At 35.8% G+C, this 26877-nt stretch overlaps 1 protein-coding gene across 2 annotated transcripts; it reads right to left on the bottom strand.

The window, feature by feature from the left end:
• Positions 1 to 885: 885 nt before the first annotated feature.
• On the bottom strand, positions 886 to 4568 carry LOC132611066 (two-component response regulator ARR10-like). 2 transcript variants are annotated; one of them, XM_060325481.1, is made up of 5 exons: positions 4091 to 4568; positions 3757 to 3833; positions 3615 to 3651; positions 3372 to 3483; positions 886 to 3254 (listed from the first exon to the last, which is right to left on the bottom strand). In XM_060325481.1, the coding sequence occupies exons 1-5, from the start codon at positions 4377 to 4379 to the stop codon at positions 2606 to 2608; spliced, it is 1164 nt and encodes a 387-aa protein (XP_060181464.1). In that variant the 5' UTR covers positions 4380 to 4568; the 3' UTR covers positions 886 to 2605. The 2 variants fall into 2 exon arrangements, with proteins under 2 accessions (XP_060181464.1, XP_060181465.1); XM_060325482.1 differs by having other exon boundaries at positions 3372 to 3480.
• Between the last annotated feature and the right edge of the window lie 22309 nt (positions 4569 to 26877).

Here is a 26877-nt window from a genome sequence, read left to right as displayed (position 1 = left end):
TAGGTCGATTTTTTTTTTCCTATTAATCCTCCGATAAATCTCATTTAATAACGTTTGATAAAAGAAAAGTATATCTACTTTAATAACTAAGATGATTAATTATCAAGAGATCAACTCAGCCAACCATGACAAGTCTTGTGTCAATTCATTTTTCTAGTAGTTTATGAGTAACCAAGATTTTAGGCCAATTCTGGACTGAGAAGAAGAATTTTTGAGGATACATTACAGATATTAGTCCAAGTTAATGTAGAGATCCTACACTGTTACAGGGAAGCAAACTAGGATGCAGAAGGTTTAGCTAAACATGCTATTACTACTTTGGAAGAAACTAGGTACTAATCCATTTTTCAGCAGCTGCTGAGAGGTGCAACACGATATTCATGCTAAAAAACGTTAAATAGAAGTTCCCGAAATTACTCTCATTATGATGTACTAATAGTATGTAATCTTAGCGGTTAAATTTTACCACATTTGCCTACATAAATCGAGAAAACATTTATCCAGAAACAAGAAAGAAAATATGATATAGAGAGAATTGAGGTAAAGCTCACTTTTTACGTTCTATTATATATTATGTTTATAAAAAAGAATTGTCCGTAAGATTATATTTTTCTAAGATGACTTATGTTCTTTCAACGTTTTTATTTATCTTAGCTAGATTTGAGTGCGGCAGACTAACGGTGAACCGATTATCGTTTAATCAATTTCTACTTTAAACACTAAGAAGATATATTTATATATATACAAGGAGTACTACTTAAGAAATGTATCTGGAATTAATGCACATAAACAAGGTACACTGTGAAAAAAAAAAATACATCTAAAGCCTCTATTCTTCACAGACCACAGTGTATACATGTATTAGAAGCGGTATGTGCTAGATTATATATGATGTTAGTGAGAGTGCGTTATTGAAGATTTCACTAGGAGTTCAACTTTTGATAGGGAAAATCGCAGTTAAAATGTATGAAAGTGAAGTGCAGCACACAGGTCAAGGGGTAAAACCCAGATAATCCTAGAACTATGTTATGCGAATTTCAAAACACACATGTAAAAGCACACATTGGTTAATGTGCTAATGGACTGGTGTGCATAAGTAAAAACTTGTCAAACTTATAATTCATAGTGCCATTTACGTATTTAATCATGATTAACTGGTATAAAGATAACACACACGAGATATGTCTCGTATTAATTGGTTGGATGAATGAACAATTTTTTATCCGCATATCTATATCTAGCCGAATGAGAAACAATGGGGGTGAGGGAGATAGATTACTCGGTCTCGGTGCACTTTATAAGAAATGAGAAAGTTTCACAAGTAATTAGCTAGTCACATGAAAGAGATAACTCCTTGTGGTTCCAAACTCTATATATCTATGAGATAGCATGTTATCTACACGTAACAAACTTGTGTTACAAATATGTATGAAGTGAATTAACTGATCTTTCATATCTCATGATTCTATCCTAATGAATAGATGAGTTTCTAATTATAGAAACTAGCTAACTTGACTAATGCCCTCTTTCCGGTTTCAAGATTCATTATAATTTCTCTTAAATAAGAAATTAGCACGATATTATGACAAACATAACATTACTTTGAGTCTACTCTAAAGAAACTGAATACTATGATTCATATATAGCTAAAATGTACTCCCTCCATCCCCAAAAGATTGTCCTCTTTTGACTTGGCTTAAAGTTTAAAAAATAAAAGAAGAATTTTGAAATGTGTGGTCCAAAATAAGCATTAGATATTTGTGTGGCTGTAAATCATCTCATAAACTTCAATTGTTTCTAAATATAGAAAGGGGACAACCTTTTTGGGACAGAGTAAAAAAGAAAGGAGGACAATCTTTTTGGGACAGAAGGAATAACTTAGAGGAAAAAACAACATACATTCCGGTCTATCAAGCAAATAGGATCTCCGGCTAATTAACATAAGAAATTCTTTACGGCAAATACCTAATGTATGTGCATTCGCATCATTCCAAAACCTACCTAATTTGTAGAAGATATCTTTCTTCATAGATTATTTTTCATGGAAGAGAGTTATATACACTGTCGAAGTGTTTAACTCTTAGTTTCACTTCTAACCATTATATAAAAAAATAAAATGAAATTTGACGAGTTTATAAATGATTCCTAAGCCCATTCTGCACTGAAACATATACACATGCATTCAATTGGATCACCAAGGAGATTCTTGGAAGAATGACAAAATAAATTCAAAGTCTCTCTAAATAATTATTTGCACTGCTAACTGACAACTAGAGTAGTTTTTCAAGAAAATTAGGTGTACAACAAGGCCGAGGACCAAGAGTTGGGTTTAATTTATATTTCCATTTATTCCCATTGTCCAATAATGTTGATGAGTAAAAATTCGGATAAATAAAACTAACTAATTGGTGCCTAGGTTTCCTCAGTGATATATTACTAGTGACTTATGCATACAAATTGGGAATAGCAAGACAAGCAACGGACAAGGTTACCTTTTGCACAATGGCAGCTAGCATATACACGGGACAAGGATCTGCTGCAAATGATGCTACTACTATTTAATCAAACAAGTACCTCAAAATCTCACTCAGAATATTGTCTCCATTCACAAAGTCAGATCTAGGGTACTTGCCTTTTTTGCATTATTTTCGTCATCCACTGCAGTAGTATTTGTATTTGATGAGAACAAAGAAAGGGAAAGAAGATTCCCAACTTCTTCAGCTTTCAATCTTTTCTGATGATCATCATTATCCTCTCTTGTTTTCAGTGAAAGATTCAAATCGAGATTGCTTTCTGAATCTTGATTCTTTCTTTTATTCGATGTGCTTGTTGTTGTTGTCGTCGTCGTCCCTGCAACTTCATCACTCATCCATCCTTTTCCCCTCGAGGAAAGGGAATTATTAGTGCGCAGTTGTGTCATCATGTCTTGCTCTCTTCTGTTGAATTGCGTGACTATCTCATCTTTATCTCTATTTCTATTTACCGGTATTGACATTAGGGGATTTTGTTTTGCAGAGCTTGTGCCGATTTGAGTCGGCCAAAATCTTTGATTCTGAAGGAATTGAGTCCTGTGTTGGTTATTTTTCTCAAGTTCAAGGGTTTTATTCCATGGAAATAATTGACCATTTGATGAGTGGCCATTGATGTGGCTTGAAAACCCATGCCTAGTACTCATACTTGAGACACCCCCAATATTCATGTTATAAGGATTGTACACAGAATTAGCTTGGCGATTCCATAAAGCATTCTCGTACCTTGAATAATCAGAAGAAAAAAATATTAAGAAAATGCAATTCAAGTTTCTTGTATTCGACATTAATTTAATTTCTGTTACAAATTAGGGATAACTTATGTACGAGATTGATTTGTACCTTAAGCTCGAACAAGAAGTTTGGTTAAACCCTTGTAGCCTAGGAAGTTGGGTAAGATTGAAAATGTGGTGATCTCCATTTTCAAGTAGGAATCTTCCATCTGTAGAAACTGCTGCAAAATATAGAATTTTAGTCGATTAAAAACATGTTCATCACCAACAGCTATTTCAGAAACCCTAGTTTTGAAACAGCTACTAATGAGACAACAATTTTTTTTTCAAAAAAAAAAAAAAAAGAACTTACTTTGATTGGGATCATCAGTTTTCTTGCTTCTGTACATCTGAAATGATTTCCAGATAGAGGAAAAAGACATGAGTTTGCTAAGCAAAATTAAGCTGGAATTGCAACTGAGAATTAATATGTAAATTGCAGCAAGTTTATATACCTGAAGATGGCTCTTGACATGCGCTATGCTGAGGCCTTTAATGCTCATTAATTGAAGAACCAATTTTGGAGTAGCTCCTGAAAAAAAAAATTATGCGAAGTTATTTTTAAAACCTCACTATAATCAGTTTTTCAGAAGATCTATCAGACTATAAAGTGAACTAATATTTGATCAATGAGTATACATACAATTTTTTTTTTCTTTAACGTAGAATCAATCTAAAAAAATTCTTCTATTTTTATTAGAAATAAAAAATTTAGACACTAATTAATAAACTGGGGATATTTGAGATATTTCTCTTTTGAATAAAATCTCAATTCTTCTCTATACTTACTATCTTGACCTCCTAATCTTTCAACAGCATGAACAAAGCGAAGATGGAGCTCAGGCGTCCACCGTAGCCTCGGAGTTTTTGAGCGTACATACTGCCGTACACTTCCTGAATTGGTCTTTTTACCATTCTCTTCAACCGTGCTGTTACTAGAGCTGGTTCTTGTTGTACCTTTAGCTTTGCTATCTTCTTCTGTCTCGAGATCGTCTTCCTCCTCCTCCTCTTCTTCGAATTCAAGTTGGATTTTGGGGCTTAACTTTGAATCTTCTGTACTACCGCCTCCTCCTTTCATCCTGCTTATTTTTTCAAAAACCTAATTGTCGCCCTTCAGAAGATGTTGAAAACCATAGAGGAAAATGAACAAAGGCAACAGAGCTGCCTATGCTTTTCCTTGGCAACTACTAGAGGAAAATGAAGACTTGTTCGTAAGAAGAATTCTCCTTGCAGCAAAAGGAAGAAAAAGTTGCTGGAATTAGGAATGAAATTTCTTCAACGGGCATATAAAGAACCATTCTCTCTCCATTTGTGGACTTTTTTAAATCATGCGTGATTTGCATGGATGATGTCGTAAAGTACATGTATATACATGTGTGGCGACAAATATGTGCATGTGTACATGGACTCTTTATGTGTATACATATACAAAATTGTAGATGTTAAATTCTAGTCAATTGAAGCAAGTAAATGGCACATTTGAAGGATAATACTAATAATGACCTAAGATACCAAGTTGCAATGTTGCATGTGTATCCACAACTCAACAGGATGTTCATCCGATCTATATCTTAATCATCATATGGTTGTCGAAAAATTGAAATTAATTAATAGAACAAATATGTTTTGCGTCATATTAAATATTCATGTTTGACTCAGGTTGTACTAATGATAAGGTTCCGTAATTACTAGTCCCTCCGGTTCAATTTATATGAACTCATTTGACTGAACACAAAATTTAAGAAAGAAGAGAAAGGCTTCTAAACTTATGGTGTTAAATGAGTCACATGAATTTTGTGTGACTATAAATCATTGCATAAAAGTAAAGTGTTTTCAAATATATAAAGTGGTCATTCTTTTTTATATGGACTAATAAGGAAATAGGTTCACATCAATTAAACGGAGGGAGTAATACTACATTTATTCCATTTCATAGGGTATTTGCAAGTTTAAGACGTTAATTTTAATTTTTTTTTTTATTGTTTTACTATCACAGAGAAAAATATGATGAACTAATATTACAAAAGTTAGTATGATAGAGAAAACAAATATCACACATATAATGAAATTGTGTCAAAGATTAATTGTGGAATATATCACATTGGAAATAGTGAAAGTATTAATTGGAAAGAATCGAGTATATAATTTCTTTTTAAAATCTAATGGCAAAAAATATATTTCAATTCCATAATTCTGTGATAATGATGTTTTCAATGTCAATTTCAAGGTTCCAAATTGAGTTTAAGAAAACAAGTTAAATAGCATTAGTGAACATACAAAATAATAAAAAGTGTCTACATTGTTACTTTAATCAACTTGGCTTGGTGGTAAAAAGCCTTTGGCTTTTGATTTTTTTTTTTTTTATCTCATCCACCAGGAATCAAAAAGAAGATATTATTAATAAAAAAAGAACTAATTTATTTAACGATTAACATGGGATAAACAAGTAATTAACATGGGAAAAACAATTTCAGAAATAAATATATTAACAATGACATAATTAACAAATATTAACAATGCCATAATTAACAAATAATTAACGGAGAGCCATGGAGGTGTCGTATTTGTAAATACTAAATTATTCATTATTCTTGAAATTAACTAAAATTTTATATCTAATTAGAACTTACTTAACTAGGATAAGTTATGGAGGATTTAGTTAGTTATTTTGAATAATCCATGATACTGTATTGTTGATTATAATTTACTTAACTCATATAGTTAAAGTAATAACGAACAAAATTTTATATTAACTAACTAATCCTTCGTCAAAAAATTATATTAACTAACTAATCCTTTTCGGAAATTATGTTAATGATGTTCAATCCAAAACTAAGGATTTAGCTTATCGTTTGTTATTCAGGATTTAGTTTATCGTTCGTTATTTGGGATTTAATTTATTATTCATTATTCGGGATTTAGCTTATTGTTCGTTATTCGTTAACGGATTATTTTGTACCCAAACCCATTATTGGAGTTATTTAAGTTGCGGACTCCAATTAGTTGGGTGTTGAAGGGTATAACACAAAAAAAAAAAAAAATTACACAGAAATAATTGATTATGAATTAATATTTTGTTAATTGATTATGGATTATTAATTTGTTAACTTTTTATTTATTGTTAATTTATTTATTTGTGAAATTGTCAAAATAAAGTTATGCATTAATATAAAAATAACACGAAACCCTAAAACATAAATAACTTAAAGCTAATAACAATAAGTCTTCAAACAAAAATGGACTTTGAGCACTTTTCAACCACTAAAACAATAATCCAAAGTTTTGCGTATCCTTGATGTATTGAACCTACCTTATTAACCGTACAAAAATAAATAGGGTTCTATATAAAATATTCAAGTTTTGGAGTCTCGAAGCATGATTAATCTATGGCTAAAGTATGTAAAAAGGTATGAAAGGAAGGAAGAAAGAAAGAAAGGAAGAAAGAAAAGAAAGAAAGAACGAAAGAAAGAAAGAAAGAAAAAAAGAAAGGAAAAAAAAAAGACCATCCAATAACGCATGAAAATCATGCGTTAAAGGACTTAATAGGTCCGTCTCCGTTAAGTCCTTTAACGCATAATTTTCATGCGTAAAAGGTACTTTGGTACCTCTTTTTTTTCCTGGGGTATTTTGGTTCATACCCTTTTTTTTGGGTTATTTTGGTTCCGGACTCGATTCTCAATAGACACCCTTTGAAGCTTGGTTAATCCTCTGTCCTATTGGGTACATTGTTTTTATTAAGATATTTAAAATAGAATTTTAGCTTTCCATTTTTTAAAATAATTTGAATTTACAATTTTCATTATATACTTAATGATATGCTTGTATAGGCACAAAATTGACAGGTTTAAATCCTAAACCATTGGTAACAAATGTCTTTCTGTCTTTTCTTAAACTTTGTTCGAATAAAACACCATCACATAATTCGAGTATTAACGAAGAAAATCCCAGTGGATCGTGATCTTCTTTGCTGCTTTGTAAGATCAAGATTCTCTAAAACTTGCTAGGTGCAGACAAATTCTATAAACTAAAATAATACTGCTAATGAATAAGCAATTGAATTCTTTTTAACCTTTTGCTCGTGGAGATCTTTGGCGGCCGGGCATCTTGCTAACTCATTTATTCAGTCAGACTGTGTCTTTCTCCGAGTGTTTCGAAAAGGTACTTAAAAGACAGAAATTGTCAGATCTGTTTGACCTTTCAATTATCTTAGACAAGAGTATCTTTAAATTAGTATGAATTAATGATGATAATAGATGGTCCAGATGACTACTTTCATATGTCTGAAATTATAAGATTTGAGAATCTCATCTCCACATACCGAATATGCTTTATAAGCTTCCTCTTGCAAATTCCAAAGTTATACCTCATGTTGATCGATCATCTATGCATGATATAATTTCTAATTCTGACCAAGATAGAATACATATATACTCCATAATTTTACTAACAAATTATATCTAAGGCACTCATAATTTTAAAAGTATAACGAGTTCTTTTTTTCTCCCCCAATATGTTTAGTATAATGAGTTCAAAATTAAAAATTTTAAAGTTGAGCGCATTAAATTTAAATTTTGAATCGGTCCTGCTGGGCTTTGGAAATTCTACTGCCTACCATAATAAAAGGGTTTGCCAAAAAGTTTTGGTATGAGACCACAAGCGTGGTTTCCAAAAGGTTTCAAGACAACCATGCAGTGTTAATACTTAATACCATCACAACTTTGACCTAAAAGCTTTTTCTTTTCTTGTGAAATGAGAAGGCAATACATTCTTTGTTCGTGCGAACTGTCACTAGGATTTACAGATTGAAACAGCAGCTATAAAGCTTTCTACTTTTGCCATATGAATTAGACTTCCTCCTCACGAGCTTCTTGACATCTTAAGCACAGCCGTCCAACCCAAGAGAAAAACCTAAAGCTATCTGCTCTTGTGATCAATAATTTTTGTGCGTGGAAAGTATATATGCTTCCGTTTTCCATATACTAATCCACCCTCTTCCAGCAAAGCGTGTCGCCTACTTACTCATTTTTTTCTTTAGTTATCAACTATATTTGTTAATTAATGGTCAGCTAGGTACATTATGGACAAAGTTTACGGATAAACAAATTCTTTTTGATGTTTACAAGCTTAATTATATCACTATAAGACATTGCGGAGATTAGCCGAACTAGTCATCGGCCGGCAAAGTTGATGCCAACAACTTCAACAAATCCTTTCTGATTTTGCTTCTTTTTTTTTTTTTTTTTTTTTTTTTTTTTTTTTTTTTTTTTTGAATTCAGTAAAATGTTACCAAAATCTTACTTTCTGCATCATAAAAATTCAAGCATCTCAATATCTGCTCTAGCTAGATTAATGGCACTCAAGATACACTTGAGCGTGTTTTTTCAGTAATTAACTTGTTACCAATGTATATACACAAAATTCCACCTTTCGGAATATCAGATAAAATTGGAAGATATATTACGAATTATTAACATGTCCCTTGAGCAGGAAAGACAGAACATATATAAGGATTTTTAGTACACATGTTGTATCATTCATCTTATCTTTTAAATCAGACAAATAATATTGGATCATGCCATGACGGCATGACCAAAGCTAAAAACTTATTAAACTCGATCACGATTACCAACAGAATATTTTGCTATTTACCGATCGATTGGTCGTTGGTAATTACACTAACGGGTTCAGATCAGTTGGTAAATATTCCAACAGGTTATTAATAACGAATTCAAATTTGCTGGTAAATTCATAGCCCAATTTATCATCCGATCCAATCAATCTACCAAACAATATTTTTGTTTGTAATTCCAATTTTTCTTGTAGTGCCGAGCCAAGAACATAAGAGAATAAAACCTTACCATTAGAAATCCTATCCCTTACTTTAATATTTTTTACTATATTGTAAAATTAGCAACCTTGTATTAGAATGAATGTGGTTGTTATCTCAAAGAATGTGAATAAACACTTTGACGCTCTTGCAAAAGTTGAAGGGATGAGAGGGCAAAAGTAGGTGTATTGGCTTGTGAATATTATTAAAATACAGTTTGGTCTGCAAGATTCACTTCCAAGCACCCAACCTGTAAAGTCAACTCCCAACATTACGTATGTTTTCTTCTGTTAATTAATTTTCTAAATACTGGCCTCCTCTTTTTTTTAATCATATGTCTGAAATTCGTGAAGCTATTAATGCGGATCTATCATCCTTAGAGACTGAAGAGGCATGTCTGTCTTTTCTTAATTTCCACAAGTTAAAAGCAACTCATTAATTCAACCATCATCATCACACCCACATACATATATACATGCTACATGAAGGCATATATCATATGCATGATGGAGTCCCTTTAGGCTTAATACATAGGCAGTCCCTTAAACTTGCCAGTAAATTCCATTTAAATACTCCAACTATGACTTGTTCCAATTGAACATCTGAACACATGATAAAGTGTTTCAATTAGACATGTTCAGTTTAAATATTGAAAAAAAAAATACGTTTATTCTCAAGAGTCTATTAGGTAATTAAATTAACCACATAAAATATGTCATCTCCTTTAGTTATATACATTCGCCTCAACAAGTCATAAAACCCAAGAATTTTCTAATTGAGGTTGATGCATATAATTAAAGGAGATGATATATTTTATGTGGCTTAATTACCTAATATAAACGCTTGAGAACACGCACAAAAGTTATCTGAAATTTAAACCGAGGTTGTCTAATTGGAACACTTTATCATGTGCGCAGGTACTTAATAAAAACGAGTTGTAGTTCGAATGTATAAATGAAATTTTCTGACAAATTTAAGAGGTTATATTATGTGTTAAGTTGTCCCTTTATACTTCCAAGAAACTTCAGAAGACCAGTGAGTCACAACTGCTACCATATAAAATTTCAAATAATATGTCGATGGGATTGGGGAGAAGAAATCAATATTCCCACTTATTCCTTAGTGTCACATCCTACATAAAAATATAAAAGAGTATATTAATTAAACTTGACAGGATAACGTGGACCGTTGATCAAGTGAAGGTTGTTGAAATCGGACGGTGAAATTCCCTGCATGAATACCTAAAAATGCTTCTAACTTAATCAGGAATTCAAAGGCATATTAAAAGGGGATTAAATTCATCTACCCTAACGTATGCATGGCATGAAGGAGAATAAAAATGGAGGGGTCAATAATTGTCTGTGCCAAAGGTATTGTTCGTCTCTTTGTCAAGCATTTTCTCTGTCCCACGTGAGTGACATCTCACCAGCCATGTTCGATCTCATTGTTACGTTGTTCAATTCATTGATGTGATCCTAAAACGAATTTATATTTAATGAACTCTGTTTAAAATTGAAGAAGTAAAGGAAAAAATACGTAGTATTGATTATCGGGTAAAAGTGTTATTCATTAATTGATCAAATACCGTATGAAATTCAGCTTACTGTCCAAATCTTTTGAAAATTCATTCAAATGTGCGCTAGCTCCTATAGCTCATTCTTCATCTTTTAATATTATTGAAACGGATTCAGAATTTTATGTATTAGTGTATACCCACTGTTCTCTTGACAATTTAATATATACGAACTTAGTGTGTGTAATCATATATTTTCTTAAAATTTTAATCAATTCTATCTATATTTGTGTGTTTTGGCACTAATATTCAACCAAGCTCTGGCCAATTTAAATTGACAAACAGTGGGTGCAGGCAAAGGCGCTAGCTACCACGGCCACTGTTTTGGGCCGAATCAATCATGTTTTCCCCTTTCTTCTTTGTTTTATATTTGTTATTTGCATATGAATTTTTGAAATAAGGAAAAAGTTTAATTTGAAAATTACATTATTTTAGGTTAGAATTAAGTACTGTTTCTACCTTTATCGTCTAGAAGTAACAGAATGACCCAACGCGAGGAAAATGTGCTTTTATTTTTCTTAACAGTGGGTGACAGATCCAAAATGTTACATCGTCTAAGCATAAAGTTTCATGCAAGAAATTGACTAGATCAGGACTATCCTTTCAAGTGAGATTTTGATGGATCTTATAATAGTAATTAATTTGGGATTCTTATTATTAATAATGTTCAAATCCAGGTATTTTTAAAGATTGTATATACTGAAGGTCGGTTCTTTAAGTAATCGGGAGATTCCTTGTCTTTTTTGCCAGTGGTAAGTATATCTGTCCCTACGGATGCATAGTTTATTATATCCCATTTATTAAACCTAAAACCAATGTACGGATTGAATTTCATAATTCGACCTATCCAAGACCAGTGATCCTAACATATAACCATTATTTACTTCATTCCACACATTTCTATATTTTGAGCCACATCCAAACACTGACTTCAAGCATGAGTCATATGCATGTCATCTTATGTAGTCCGAGATAGCGATTATAGTAAAAACTTCTAAACAATCTTATTCCAAATTAGATTTTATTTCAAATATTTTCTAATGTTTATTTTATGAAACTATTTTATAATCTACGTTTACTTACAAACACTTGTTATCGGTGACGGGGCAAAAACTCTATCAATGGGATTTCAAAAAATGCAAACAAGCACATTAAGTGAATACAATTAGAGCCTGTTTGGATGGGCTTAAAAAAAGCAGCTTATAAGCCAAAAAAAAAAAAAATTGGGATAGTCCAACTTATTTTTTTTGGCTTATAAGCTGTTTTCAGCTTATAAGCTGCTTTAGATAAGTTAAATCAAAAGGGTCTAATTAATTTTTTGGGCTTATTTTAAGCACAAAATGACTTTAAGCTAGTTAGTCAAACAGTCAAAAAAGCTGAAAACAGCTTATTGGCAACTTATAAGCTAATCCAAACGGGCTCTAGATATCAAACGGACTTAACAATTTATATATATAATATACGAACAACTTACTTTTACTCTTTTTATAAAGTCTTAACTTTTTGGTGGAAGGGATTTTTTTTTCTTCTTCAATCAACCTTTTCTATCGAGAGGCTCTTTTATTTACTTCAATGAAGCACCAAGCAGAGGATGATCCTCTGCACCTATCTTGTATGGACAATTCCCATACTAAGCATGATAGGATTTCCTTTTAGCTTACGCAAATATATTACATGAAGAGATCATACTCTTCTGCTATACAAGATTTACATCAAGGAACATCAAAGGCATAATTCCTATCTATCATCCTATCTATATTACAATGCTTCTTAACGAGATTTGTCCGGAATGTAGGCATTTGTAGTCTATCCATATTCAGTTCACCTTTAACTTCTTTTAGTAAAGCTTGAAATTCAGTAATCCAAGTGATTGAATTGCATTCTAATCCCCAGTTGGATAGACAGTCAGCAACTCTATTGTTGTCACGACTCAAATTACGGATCGTGCGGGCACCTACCTGATTACCTCCTGGTAGTCGAACCCTCACCAACCAACCCATTACTGAAACTCATTTTTCCGTTCAATAACTGATAATCATAACATTAAGTGAGAAAAACATAAGTGACACTCTTTATAAAATTAGAGCTTATAATTTCCTGGGCCTAGTGTAGACGTATACAAGAGCTTCTATAATACAGAGGAATAAACTTAAAATAAAACGAAACAACTTCTGCCTTGGAACGAGATGCACAGAAGTTGTAGGAAGATTTTCACCACTCCGACCTATGAAACCTTCAGTAATAACCTGAAACACATCTGCACCCGAAAAGGATGTAGCAAGAGTAGTATCAGTACATCATATGTACTCGTAAGCATCATAGGCCTACTAAGATTAGTTCACGCAATACGATATAAAATCAGTCCGAATAAACAGATAGGTACAGTTGTAACACCTTTTTAAATCTTACCCGTACTTAAACAATTCTGACATAAACATGCTCATATCCCATTACCTTTTCAGTGCAACACTAGGAAGTAAGGACCCACAGACAACAAACAGTTACACTCAAGACAGACTCCTAGACCAGCTAAACCACAACAATTTATAAAAAAACAGACATCACCCCCATACCAACCAATGTTAATTAGAACCGCTAACCCTTACCTTTTTCCTCCATAATCTAAAAGACTCGTAACTTGACAAATAGACGCAACAACACCACAGCTCACCTGTTACACCCCGTATCTTCGAAGAGCACTTATCAAATTTGAAACATAAGTACGTTGAGTTAGGGTTAAGTAAAACCACTTTGGAATATAAGGAGAAAGCATTATTAAGTATATTTAATGAGTGAAGGATGTATATAAGGTATACCAGAAGGTTTTAGAAGGGAATGCGTGGAAGAAATGGAGTAGTACGACTTTGAAGAAAGGATGGGTAAAGTTTCGTGTGAAGATTTTGGTCCAACTTGAGGGAAGAATATCTATTAGCATATGAAGTGTTTTAAGGTGTTTCAAAAGCCTAAAATGAAGTTCGTCGAGTCTAGTTTCCAACACAACAAATATCTCATCGATAGGACACCGGAGTAGAGAATTATGGACATTACAAGTTCGGCTGACAAAGCAGAAATGCGTGCTACAGTACTGCTACAGTACCGACTTGCTATAGTACTGCTACAGTAACTGACTTGCTACAGTCTGCTACAGTGACCCCGACCCGAATTTGACCCCTATATAAAGGGTAATAACCCCCCTTTTCATCAGATTTTGCCCAGAAAATTCCAGAAAATCAGAAATGGGAGTGAGGGAATAAAAAAGTGAGCAATTTTCAAGTAGCGGAGTAGTAGTTTAGGTCCGGATAACGCATGGGTGTGATTCTAGAATTGTTCTGCAGTGGATTTTAGCATGGATTCAAGGTGGAATCTTGAAGATATTATCGTTTAGACAGTAAAAAGGTATGAATCTTTCTCTTTTGGTATTATTTAAGGCTTATTTATGAAAATAAAGTCATTAAATAATTGTATAGTAAGTTGGTTAGTCATGAAAGTTGGAAAACAACTGTGGGCTGTTTTATGGCACATATTGGTGTTGGAAATGATGTTATTGATGCTGATATTGTTGTTGTTGTTGTTGGTTGCCGAATTGAGATTTCGAGCTAGGCACATAAACAGGGGAGATGCTGCCCGATTTTCGGTAGGATATAAAATAGTTTGATTTGAAAACATAGCACAAGTATACAACAATGAGTCTAACGATAGTTCAATCCTCTTAAATATAGATCGCCGAGCTTGGAAAGACAAGAGTGCAGTAAATAAAGTAAGGCGACTGGAAAGGTATGTAAGGTTAAACCCTTTCTTTCTAAAGGCATGATTCCTATGTTAGGATTCCATATATGTTTCCATAACCTTCTTACTTCCAAAAGTTAGAAGTTCATGATTCTTAAAAGCTTCTTATGGTACTAAAGATGAGATGTTTTCTACGATAAACATGATGATGATGATTTTAATTTAAGAAATTCCAAAGCTTATGATTTTAATGTTATTATGAGATCATTTAGCTTATTTCATGATTTTCTCGATTTTACTCATTATTGTTGATGTCACCTTATAATAATTGTTCCTTCAAGGTGAGAGGTAGCGATGATGGTTGTTCCATAATATAAATCGGAGATTACCGACCTTACGTCACTCCGCTAAAGTGGTAGCTTATGTTTGAACTCTCATGCATGCTATGAGTATAATATGTGTGTAAAACTATTTTGTCACATTACCAAGTTCTATTATTTCTTTTTGTTTTTGCACTGCACTCATTCCTATGATGTGATTTTTACATATATATAAGGCACAGTTGACAGGGGGTGACGTTGTGGCCTATGATGTGATGTTTACGTATATAAGGAACAATTGACATGGGGTGATGCTGTGGCCTATGATGTGATGTTTACGTATATAAGGCACAGTTGACAGTGGGTGACGCTCTGGCCTATGATGTGATGTTTACATATATATAAGGCAAAGTTGACAGGGGGTGACGCTGTGGCCTATGATGTGATGTTTACATATATATAAGGCATAGTTGATAGGGGGTGACGCTGTGGCCTATGATGTGATGTTTACATATATATAAGGCACAGTTGACAGGGGGTGACGTTGTGGCTTATTGTCACGACCCAACCGGAGGGCCGCGACGGGCACCCGGTGCTAGTCCACTCGGGCACCCCTTAACGTACCTTTACACTTACATCTAGGTGAGCCTACATAAAAAAACATATATTTCTATTCATCTATCATGCTAGTCCCATTGGACAACAATACCTTTATATCATCATTGGCATCTATGCCATATCAATGTACATAAGCCGACAAGTCTAACAAAATGATATACAAAATATAGGCCGACAAGGCCAGGCATATCTAACTATATACACATGTCTACGAGCCTCTAAAGAGAGTATGTCATAACATATAGGCGGGACAGGACCCCGCTATGCCCATAATTATGTACACAAAAGAATAAGTATCCAAAAACTATAGCTCCGAATGAAATGGAGCTCCGCTATGTGTCCCCGAAAATGTAGCTATGGATCAAGTCTGTCTCCCTGTGCTCCTGCGGGCATGACGCAGCGTCCACAAACAAAAGGACGTCAGTACGAAGAATGTACAGAGTATGTAAAGCATGATCAATATCAACATAGAAGCATAATATACAACATAAGAAATAGCATAGGGTGGGAGGTGGTAATATCATCGTCATAAGCACTTACTTGCCTTTCATAGGAACTTTCCATTTCTAATGCGTATTTGTGTACATACATCCATATCCGTGTCCGTACTCATATTCGTACCCATTTACGTTGCGTTCATCGCCGTATTCATATACATAGTCTTATTCATATTCGTATCATATTCGTATCCATACTTATATCTATATCATATACATAATCATATCATATACATAGCATTTGCATAGCATACCCGACCATGAAGGATCGGTGTTTCATACATACTTGGCCAACCAAGGCTCAAGGTTACACATACCTGGCCCTACCAAGGCTTCAGGGTTACATCTACCTGGCCCTACTAAGGCTTCAGGGTTATCCGTACCATCTGCAGAGGTGTGCGCGCGTTACGTAAATAGATACATATCCTACCCGGCCTCATAAGCTCGGGGTTCCATACTAGTCATACATAGATACACATACATAATAGCTCATAAGAATTTTACTATTATCATCACTATCATTATCGTCATCGTTATCGTTATCGTTATCACTATCATCGTTGTTCATTACATCTATCCTAATAGGATTACTCGTCATATGAGGAACTTAGTATAGTCGTAATACATATCGAGAGTGATAAGCTCAGTAGCTTTTGAAGATAGAATCATTTGGAACATGTCATAGACTTATAGAAGATTTAGATGATTGGCCAAAGAACCATGCCTTATGAAAGAAAGGGTTAGCCTTACATACCTTTCCGTTCGACTATTCTATCACTCGCACGTGCTTCTTCAATGCTCACGTTTCTACCTTCATTAGAGTGCATACTAACATTAGAGAATTGATAGCTTAGCATTCATGACTAAAGCTAGGGAAAATTGGACATCATCTCCTTTATTTATACGACTTCCTCCATATCATATATCAACTCCCAAACATCAATAATAATATTCACAATATCATCACAATAGCCTTTATTCACCTACATTATCCTTACTTCTCATTTGACCCCAATTCATCCATATTTATGGTCATATCACACAATTTCGTTCATTCATATACAAAGTCTATTCCACGTTCTCAATGTCATTTATAACATGATTATAATCATAATGTATCAAGAGTCCCAACTCAATCCAAACATTTACTCAAAAGTGACACTATTCCCACATTCATGACCCATTTCCTATTTCCTCATGTAATCCAAGTGTTTCAACTTTCAAGTACCTTAAACAATAAGGAAATGTCACAAAACTTACCTTAGATGGTGTAGGAATGAACCTTGGGTGCAAACACTTCACTTGAGAAAAACCCTAGTTTCACCTTCACTTGGATTCTTGCTTTGGATGTACTTTAATGGGTTTCTTACACTTGATTCACCTAGCTTGATGTAGATGATCACTAATATCTCTTGAATTTGTGTGGGAGAAATGTTCTAAAGAGTTCTAGAGAGAAGGAGTGAAATGTGGAAATGAAATAATGAGCTTGGTCCCCTTTTTAATAACCCAAAAATCTGATCTGTCGGGACATTATACGGACACTTATACGGTCCGTATAAGTGACCGTGAAATGGACCTTCCATTCACTCTGTCACGACCCAGCTAGGGGCCGTCACGGGTACCCGGGGCTGACCACCGAGCACCGCTCGTTCTACTACTCATCATACTCATTAGGCCTTTTTTTTTCGTTCATAAACTCATAATCATAAGAAAATCATTTTCATTGAATAACATAAATACTTTTATATACATAAGCCCTTTGGCTATCAAAAGATAATGTACACATATCTACGTATATACAGTAGTTACCTTGTGAGACCATATAACCCACACATACGTATCTACGAGCCTCTACTGACATACTATACATATAGACGGAACAAGACCCCGTCGTGCCCAAAATACATATACATATACATACACAAAAGTATAAACCCGATTAGCACCTCCGGAATAATGGAGTGCTCCTGAGAGTCTGCTGATAGCTCCTATAGGTCTTCGCCGTCTCCCTGTCTACCTGTGGGCATGAACACAGCGTCCAAAGAAAACGGACGTCAGTACGAACATTGTACTGAGTATGTAAGGCATGAATGAAATAAACATGATAGAAAATCATAAGTCATGAGGTGAAGGCAAAACCTGCGCGACCTTTAAGGATGAATGCATTTTATACATACACCACATATACATAATCGTCGTACATGAATCATCATAGCGTATACATCATCACATCATATATTTCATCATCATAATACCGTATCTACTCATACACATAAAACGTTATCCGTATTCGGCCACTTAGGGCTCGACAACATCCGTATTCGGCCACATGGTGGCTCGACAGTATCCGTATTCGGCCACGTAGTGGCTCGACAGTATCTGTATTCGGCCACGTAGTGGCTCGACAGTATCACATGCATCACACAAGGATCATTATATCTCATCATCATCATTGTCATCGTATACATCTCATAAGCTTATCGTAACCTTTCATTAATGCACACATTTAAATTCAAAGACAATTTATGAAAGTCACATCGTATTCGTAGCATGAATTTCATGTAATTATCGTATGATAATCCTTATAATCTTTAGGCTTAAGCTGAACATTATCACTATCGTTTATATAGCATATCTCTTACCTTTATCTCATATGAAACCCTCTATGAACATAGACTCATAACTTTGCGGAACATTGGTCACATGACATGTGTCACGACCCAGCTAGGGGCCGCGACGGGTACCCGGAGCTAGTTACCGAGCACCGCTCACTCTACTACTTGTCTTGCTCATTTAATACTCTTCTATCAATTTTACATACCAATTGTAGGAAAATCATATTTAATCAAACATAAATACTTTATATACATTTTCCTCTTGGCCATCAAAATAATATACATACATATGAAAACATCTTGTGAGACCATCTAACCCACACTGCGTATCTACGAGCCTCTACTAACATAATGAATACATAGACGGAACAAGACTCCGTCATGCCCAAAATATGCCTATATTAATGTTCATCAAAAGAATAGCCATAGGCACCTCCGAACAATGGAGTGCTATCTATCAGCTGACAGCTACTAAGGACCTGGGCCAAGCTCTCCTCCCTGTCTACCTGTGGGCATGAACACAGCGTCCGAAGAAAGGACGTCAGTACGAATATTGTACTGAGTATGAGAGGCATACATAATGAAAGGAAACATCAATAATATGAGGATAACATCAACATGAGACATCTGGATCTGACTGATAATCATAAATGAAGTAATGCATACTATCTTACTCATACTCATCATCATGACATGTATGCATCATATGCAAGCTGCCCGTCCATGTCGGAACGGTGTGATAATCAATAATATTAGCCCGCTTCCAGGCCTCCCGCGTCCGGGGTACCATCTCATGCCGCCCACTAGTGGTGTCTGCCCACGCCCGTAGGTCGTGGTGTATCCGTATCGCCGCCGGCCGAAGCGGTGTCTGCCCGGCCAACTAGGCCCGGTGTGAATGCAATCATGACATGCTTAATGTAAATACTCATAGTAATATGCTTATCATAAAATACTTATCTTATCATAATGCGTGTATAAGGCTCATGATCACTTTACTCTATCGGGGTAACGTAAGGTCGTGATCCCCCGATTACATTATGGGACCATTATGGACATTCTGCCTCACCTAGAAAGTACTAATACATAAGGTGAGTGTAGGCAAGGAATAACATCCTCATATCGTATAGCTTATCTCATATAGACATTTATAGGCATAGGCCTTTAACTTCTTAGAATGTGAGAACTCATGAAGAGAATAGAGATTCAAGCTAAACGATTCATGCCATTAGAAAGAAGGACTAGCCTCACATACCAGGTCGTTTAGCTAGACTATCTCTCACTTGCTCTCCTTCAATATCACGTCGTTACCTTCATAAGAGAATTTGGATCAACGTTAGTAACTAACTACAAGAACGCATCGCTAATTCTAGGAAACGTCGGACAACGCTTCCTTCATTTATACTACTTTTCTCATGCTTTATATCAACTCCCAACATTCATAACATTACTCATAATATCACAATCGACAATCGTCATTTATGTACATTTAGCAAAATCCACCATTTTCCTCCAATTTCCCCCATATTTAGCCTTATGACTCGTCTTTGCGTTTTCATGCATTTAATGCTTGATTCATGATATAAACATCGTTTATAATGTAATTGTACTCTCAACACTTCAACATTCGTATTTCAATTCCACTATCATTCATTTATGTCACTATTCACTCAATAATGACCCACTCTCTATGTTCTTCAACATTTCAAGTGTCTAAGCTTTCCAACACTTCAAACAACATGGAATAATCATGAAACTTACCTTAGATGATGGTTGAACAATCCTTAAGTTGAAATACTTCACTTAGCCAAACCCTAGTTCCACCTTCCTTGGAATTTCTTCACTTAGATGATCCTTTATTGTGTTCTTACACTTGATTTCATGAATTTGGTGGTGTTGATCTTGATATTCCCTTTAATTCTCTTGAAGTCTTGTGGAGGAATTATTTGGAATGTTCTAGAGGTCTCTTGAGTTGTTGGATGAATAATGAAATAATATGAAGCCTAAGTCCCTTTTTAAAATCACAAAATCTGATCTTTAATGAATTCTTGTCGTGGTGAACAGTGGTCGTAAACCACCATATACGGACCGTATTTAATCATTTCAAAAACAGAAAGTTTTGGCTGAAGGACATGGCAGTTTACGACCTGGTTTACGGTCCGTAAACCAGTTTACGGGCCGTAAACTGGGTCGTATTTAACCATATCAACACTGGCAGAACTTGAGATTTTTGGCACGATGGAAGATGATTGCACTATACGGTCCGTAAATCACTTTACGGGCCGTATAGTGCCTTATACGACCACTGGGTTGAAAATTTTCCGCGACTTTCTTATTTCCAAAAATTCATAATTAGCCATTCCCGACTTAGTAAAACATCATACACTCAATCCCTTCATCGTTCTACTCATCACACAAGTACGGAAAAATTTCCGAGGTGTAACATTCTTCCCCCCTTTTGGAATATTCGTCCTCGAATGTTCGACACTTGAGAATTCTAGAAAAATTTCGCTAGAGTTTCCTTTGTAATCTGGAGTTACCAATTTGTCACAACAACCCACAATATCATCGCCTCACAGGGCTACATCACAATATCCACACATTTATGGCCACACACGACCAAAAACATAAAATTAAAACATACATACCTTACACCATCGATGTCTCATCTTGAATCTCTTCTGGGGATTGGAACAAATGGGGGTACATAGATTTCATCTTCTCCTCCGCTTCCCATGTCATTTCTTCCCGATTATTGTTCCGCCATAGAACTTTGACTGAAGCAACCTCTTTATTCCGAAGCCTTCGTACTTGTCTATCCAAAATGGCAATGGGCATTTCCTCGTAGGTTAGCTTCTCTGTTACTTGCACATCATCAACTGGAACTATTCTCGTTGGGTCTCCAATACACTTGCGGAGAATCGAAACATGGAATACTGGATGTACGGATTCGAGCTCTGAAGGCAAGTCCAACTCATAGGCTACTCGACCCACCTTGCGAATGATTTGGTAGGGTCCGATATATCTTGGACTCAATTTCCCCTTCTTGCCAAACCTCATTACTCCCTTCATTGGCGAGACTTTCAAGAATACCCAATCGTTAGCTTGAAATTCCAAATCTCGCCGGCGGTTATCCGCATAAGATTTTTGACGACTTTGGGCTGTTAACAATCGATCTCGTATCACCTTGACCTTTTCGACTGCCTGTTGAATCAAGTCGGGGCCTATCAACTGTGCTTCTCCCTTTTCGAACCATCCAATTGGAGATCTGCATTTTCTTCCATATAAGGCTTCATATGGGGACATCTGAATACTGGAATGATAGCTGTTATTATAGGCAAATTCGATAAGAGGCAAATGATCATCCCAACTACCACCAAAGTCCAGCACACACGCTCGTAGCATATCTTTCAAGGTCTGAATAGTACGCTCGGCTTGTCTGTCGGTCTGCGGATGGAACGCCGTGCTGAGCTTAACTTGGGTACCTAGACCTTCTTGGAAGGACTTCCAGAACTTGGCTGTGAACTGTGCCCCTCTGTCTGTGATAATGGCAGAAGGAATACCGTGAAGTCGCACAATCTCCTTGAGATACAATTTAGCATAATCTTCCGCTGAATATGTGGTTCTAACGGGGAGAAAATGAGCTGCTTTCATGAGACTATCCACGATCACCCATATATAATCATACTTTCCTCGCGTACGGGGTAACCCTACCACAAAATCCATATTAATTTCTTCCCATTTCCACGTAGGAATTTCCATTGCTTGCAATAAGCCTCCTGGCTTTTGATGCTCGGCCTTCACTTGCTGGCAATTTGGGCACTGTGCTACAAATTCTGCTATGTCTCGCTTCATGCCTGTTATAGCCCGTACTTTGTACGTATGGATAATTCAGAGTCGTCGTGGGAAGTTAAGGGCGAAACCAATTTCAAAATTATATTAATGCACAAGTTGTTATAAATATTATTTATGACTGTTATTAGTATGGAAATATTGTGAGAGGCTAAGGACAAGAAGAGAAATTCGCAAAATGGCCTATGGAAATATTGCGGAAAGAATAGGGGCAAAATGGGAATTTTGCAAGGTCCAAGAAGTTCATGAAATGGCCATGTTGGCCGTGTGACATGCATGGTGCATGTCCAAATTTTATTAACTATAAGGGCTATTTGTGAATTAAAGAGAAGAAGGGGTCAAAACTTGCTTAAGAAGACAAATGGTCTTCCTTGACCAACTTTAAAGGAAAATTCAAAAAAAAAAAATGAAAATGAAAGAAACCTCTAGAGAGGGGCATGTTCCCCTCACATGTTGGGACCTTACATATATATATATATATATATATATATATATATATGATTAAGTCTTGAAAGGAAGACAAAATTTTCATTTTAATTCTAGAATTTTCAAGAAAAAGGAAACAAAGAAAGAAGGGGAGCCACCACCATGGCCATTTCGGCCAAGCTCTCCAATTTTTGCCCCTTGAAATTTTGCTCCTAAAATTATTTTCTTGTGGTATTCCTACTAATTCAAGGGTCCTCTACAACGTGGTATAATTGTTTCGGAAGATAGGCCATCCGTTTCATTGTTTTCCGCACTTTGGTTGAGTAAAGAAGTTGGGAGGAAAAGGTAAGAATTAATCCTCTTTTATACGTTATAAATGGTTTGTGTATGTTGTGGTATGTGGAAATGGAAGAGAAGCATGAAAACATGCATGTTGGAGGCTTGGCCGTGTGTGTACATGTTGTGTAGGAAAATAAAAATGGAATAATTTTTATATGGTAATATGATTGTTGTTGATAAGTATCCTATGATGAAAATGAGAACTTGATGATTCAAGTTGGAGTTGAGATTAGTGTGTGTAGCCGTGTGTGTGTGTGATGTGTAGAAATGATGAATTAAGTGTATTTAGCATGATTATGTGTGGTTGTGATGTGCAAAAAAATGGATGAAAATTATGGAATGTGTGTGTTGAAGGGCTGGCCGAAAATGGACTGTTTTGCATGTCAAAGAATGAACTAATTTTATTTAGTATGTTTGGGTTGTTGTGTTGTGGATTATGTGATGTAAATGAGAGCTTAATGATCTAAGATGGTGTCGTAATTGTTGCGGGCTGTTTTTGGAAGCCAATTTGAATCAAATGTAGTTTCTTGTAATCATGATAATAATGTTGTTAAAGTGTGGTTTGTTGGTGTAGTTTGTGAAGTTTGAAGAAAGAAATGTGTTGTGATGGTTCCTATGGAAGTTGGAAGATTTCGGGTTCCATGGTGCATTGTTGGGTTGTTTGAAAAATTATGTCAATTGTTTAAAGCATTCGTGAATATTGTTTGAATGGTCTTGGATTAGTAATCGAATGCATAAACGTTGATATTAGTTGGAATATTGTGAACGTTGTCATATTATGTAAAAAGAGCGTTTAATGTTAGAATGTATTCTTGAGTTGATTATTGATGCCATAGCTTGGTTGTTGGTTGGGTTGTTGTTGAATTGGGCCGAGCCATATTCTCGGGGTTGGAACATTTACAGGGGAGATGCTGCCGAAATTTCGGCAGAATATAAATGAATGTATTGAAAGGGTGAGGCAAGTACTTGACGAAGGAACTAATGAATGGATGAACTCTCTTGCATGTAGGCAAACAAGTTGGATGCACAAGCGTAACTAATTGGTCACGGCACAGGTATGTAAGGCTTACCTTTTCTTTCTTTGGCATGTCCTAGAGCCAAGTAAGGTATAATGTGATATGCTGCCTTGGGGTAACTCTGTTCTGTGATGCTGAGTCTGATTATGATTCTAATTCACTTCTTGACCTGAGTTTGTGATCCTAGTTCATCCTTTGATATAAGTATTTCATATAAGTATTTTGATATAAGTATTTTGGTACAAGTATTCTGATATACGTATTTTGATATAAGTATTCTGATATAAGTATTTTGATATAAGTGTCTTGATATAAGCATTTTGATATCACTCTTCTGATATAAGTGTGTCGATATGAGTATTTTGATATAAGTATTCTGATGTAAGTATGCTGATATAAGTATTCCGATATAAGTATCCTGATATGAGAATTCCGAAATCAGTATCCTGATAAGAGCATTCTGATATGTTTATTCTGGTTCGAGAACTTCTGTAAGATTTAATGTCCCTAACTTCCGTATACGATCTCGGATTGCTCTGAAATGTTCGAAGAGGTTTCTGTATCAAGACGTCTATAATTTTCTTATACGTAAGTATGGTTCCAAAATCTCTATTTGATCTGATTCGTAAGGACATCTGAAGGTGTCTGATATGACTATGACTCTGATTTCCCGAAAAAGGCTTCTGAAACGCTTATAAAGCGTTCTGTACTTCGAACGCACGTAACTTTCTCATACTACGTCGGATTGACCTGAAATCTGTTCCGAGCCCCCAGGTATCGGTAAGTATACCGGTCTGTCGAGTCTTAATTCCTATGCATGTGGTTTCTCACGACTCTGCTCGTGCATGACTCAATGTATCTTTCACTGCATCCCGGGCCAGGTTCTGTTATGTCCTCGTGTGTCCGCTACGATATGATTCACTGCGTCCCGGGTCAGGTTCTGTTATTGTGCGCATTCCTCTGCATTGCGTCCCTCATAGGCGGGCCGGGCTCTGTTATATGGTATGATGATATGGGGTGGTGGCCTGGATGGCATATGATCTGTCTGTTCACCGCGTCCCGTACTAGAGGGCCGGGCTCTGTTACCGCACCCCTCACTGGAGGGTCGGGTTCTGATATATGCATATATGATACATGAATTTGATATATGATGATTCTGTTTACCGCGTCCCTTATCACAGGGCCGGGTTCTGTTATACGCATATGTGACATACGATTCTGAGTATTCTGTATATTCTGACATCATCTGAGTATTCTGTATGTTCTGCATTCCGTCCGATATATGACATCATATGTACGTTCTGTATTCCGTCCGATATATGACATCATCTGTGCGCTCTGTATTCCGTCCGATATATGACATCATCTGTACGTTCTGTATTCCGTCCGATATATGACATCATCTAAGTAATCTGTACGTTCTGTATTTCGTCCGGTATATGACATCATCTGAGTAATCTGTACGTTCTGTATACCGTCCGATATATGACATCATCTGAGTATTTAGTACGTTCCGTACTCCGTCTGACGTATGACCTTATCTGTGCGTTCGGTACGTGCCACACTCCTTCTGATATCTGGTATCGGTATGTGCGATCTGTGTCTAGAAAGTAAGTATGTCGGCATTCAGTATGCTCTGTATGATTTTCTTACGCTCTGTATGATTTGTACGGTCTGTATGATCTGTATTGGTCGGTATGGTCTGTGTCGGTCTGTATGGTCGGTATTGGTCTGTATGATCTGTGCCTGAGAAGTAAGTAATTCGGCAATCTGGATAATATGCTCACCCTTGGTACTGTTTGTTTCGATTATGGTTCTGTTTTCTGCATTCTATGCCTTACATACTCAGTACATATTCCGTACTGACCCCTGTTCTTTGGGGGATGCGTTTCATGCCGCGCAGGTACTCCCGGACGAGATAAGGACACTATAAAAGATATCTCAGCAGTGGTGGCGAACTCCATTTGCTCCTGGAGGACTGCCAAGTCAGGGTATAGTATATGTGTTATGGTTTCTGTATGATGTTAGAGGCTTTGCAGACAGCGTCGTGGGTATGGTGTGTCAGTCTGTAAGCGGCTCCATCAGCTGATATGTTGGTCTGTGTTGTGTATTGAATTGTGTATGACTACAGATTTGTTCGCTTGGAAGATTCGAGAAGGAAAATTTATGAAAAGAATATTTCTGGAAAAAAAAAAAATTTTGCTATGTATTTTATCTGATTTGATTTAAAAGTTTGGCGTAACTTTATGTGCAGCAAGAGTCTGAGGGTTCGCTCGGCCCTAAGTAAGGGTCGGGTGCCTATCACACCCTAGTAAGGTCGGGGTGTGACAAAGTGGTATCAGAGCAGGTCGGTCTAATGGTTGTCTGCAAAGTCGTGCCTGGTAGAGTCTTGTTTATGGGTGTGTAGCGCGCCACACTTATAAACAGGAGGCTACGGGGTATCTAGGAATTGTTGACCTTCTTTGTGCCATAGATCGTGCGATAGAGCCCCGATATAGGGAAATGAGACCCCAAATGTAAGCCTTACATACGTTGGGGAAAAGGTGAATAATGATATGGATGGCCACGGAGGTAAGTTTTGACATGTTCGTTCTGTTATCAGAAACCGGAAGCCCTGTACGACAGTGATTTGGTATGATATGATATGATCCCATATGAAATGACACGACACGATATGATACGATATGATATGATGCGATACGATATGATATGATATAACAAGACATGATATGACATAATATGACATGATATGGTCTGATATGAGGCAATA

This window comes from Lycium barbarum, chromosome 9 (assembly GCF_019175385.1).
Source record: "Lycium barbarum isolate Lr01 chromosome 9, ASM1917538v2, whole genome shotgun sequence".
Classification (NCBI taxonomy): domain Eukaryota; kingdom Viridiplantae; phylum Streptophyta; class Magnoliopsida; order Solanales; family Solanaceae; genus Lycium; species Lycium barbarum.
The sequence above is the reverse complement of the archived record's forward strand: the minus strand, read 5'-3'. Positions and strand labels throughout refer to the sequence as shown.

Coding starts and splice junctions, on each gene's coding strand:
- LOC132611066 (XM_060325481.1), bottom strand. CDS start 4,379: ATGAAAGGAGGAGGCGGTAGTACAGAAGATTCAAAGTTAAGCCCCAAA. Junction 3,834..4,090: donor AAGATTAGGAGGTCAAGATA/GTAAGTATAGAG, acceptor TTTTTTTTTCAG/GAGCTACTCCAAAATTGGTT. Junction 3,652..3,756: donor ATGTCAAGAGCCATCTTCAG/GTATATAAACTT, acceptor AAATCATTTCAG/ATGTACAGAAGCAAGAAAAC.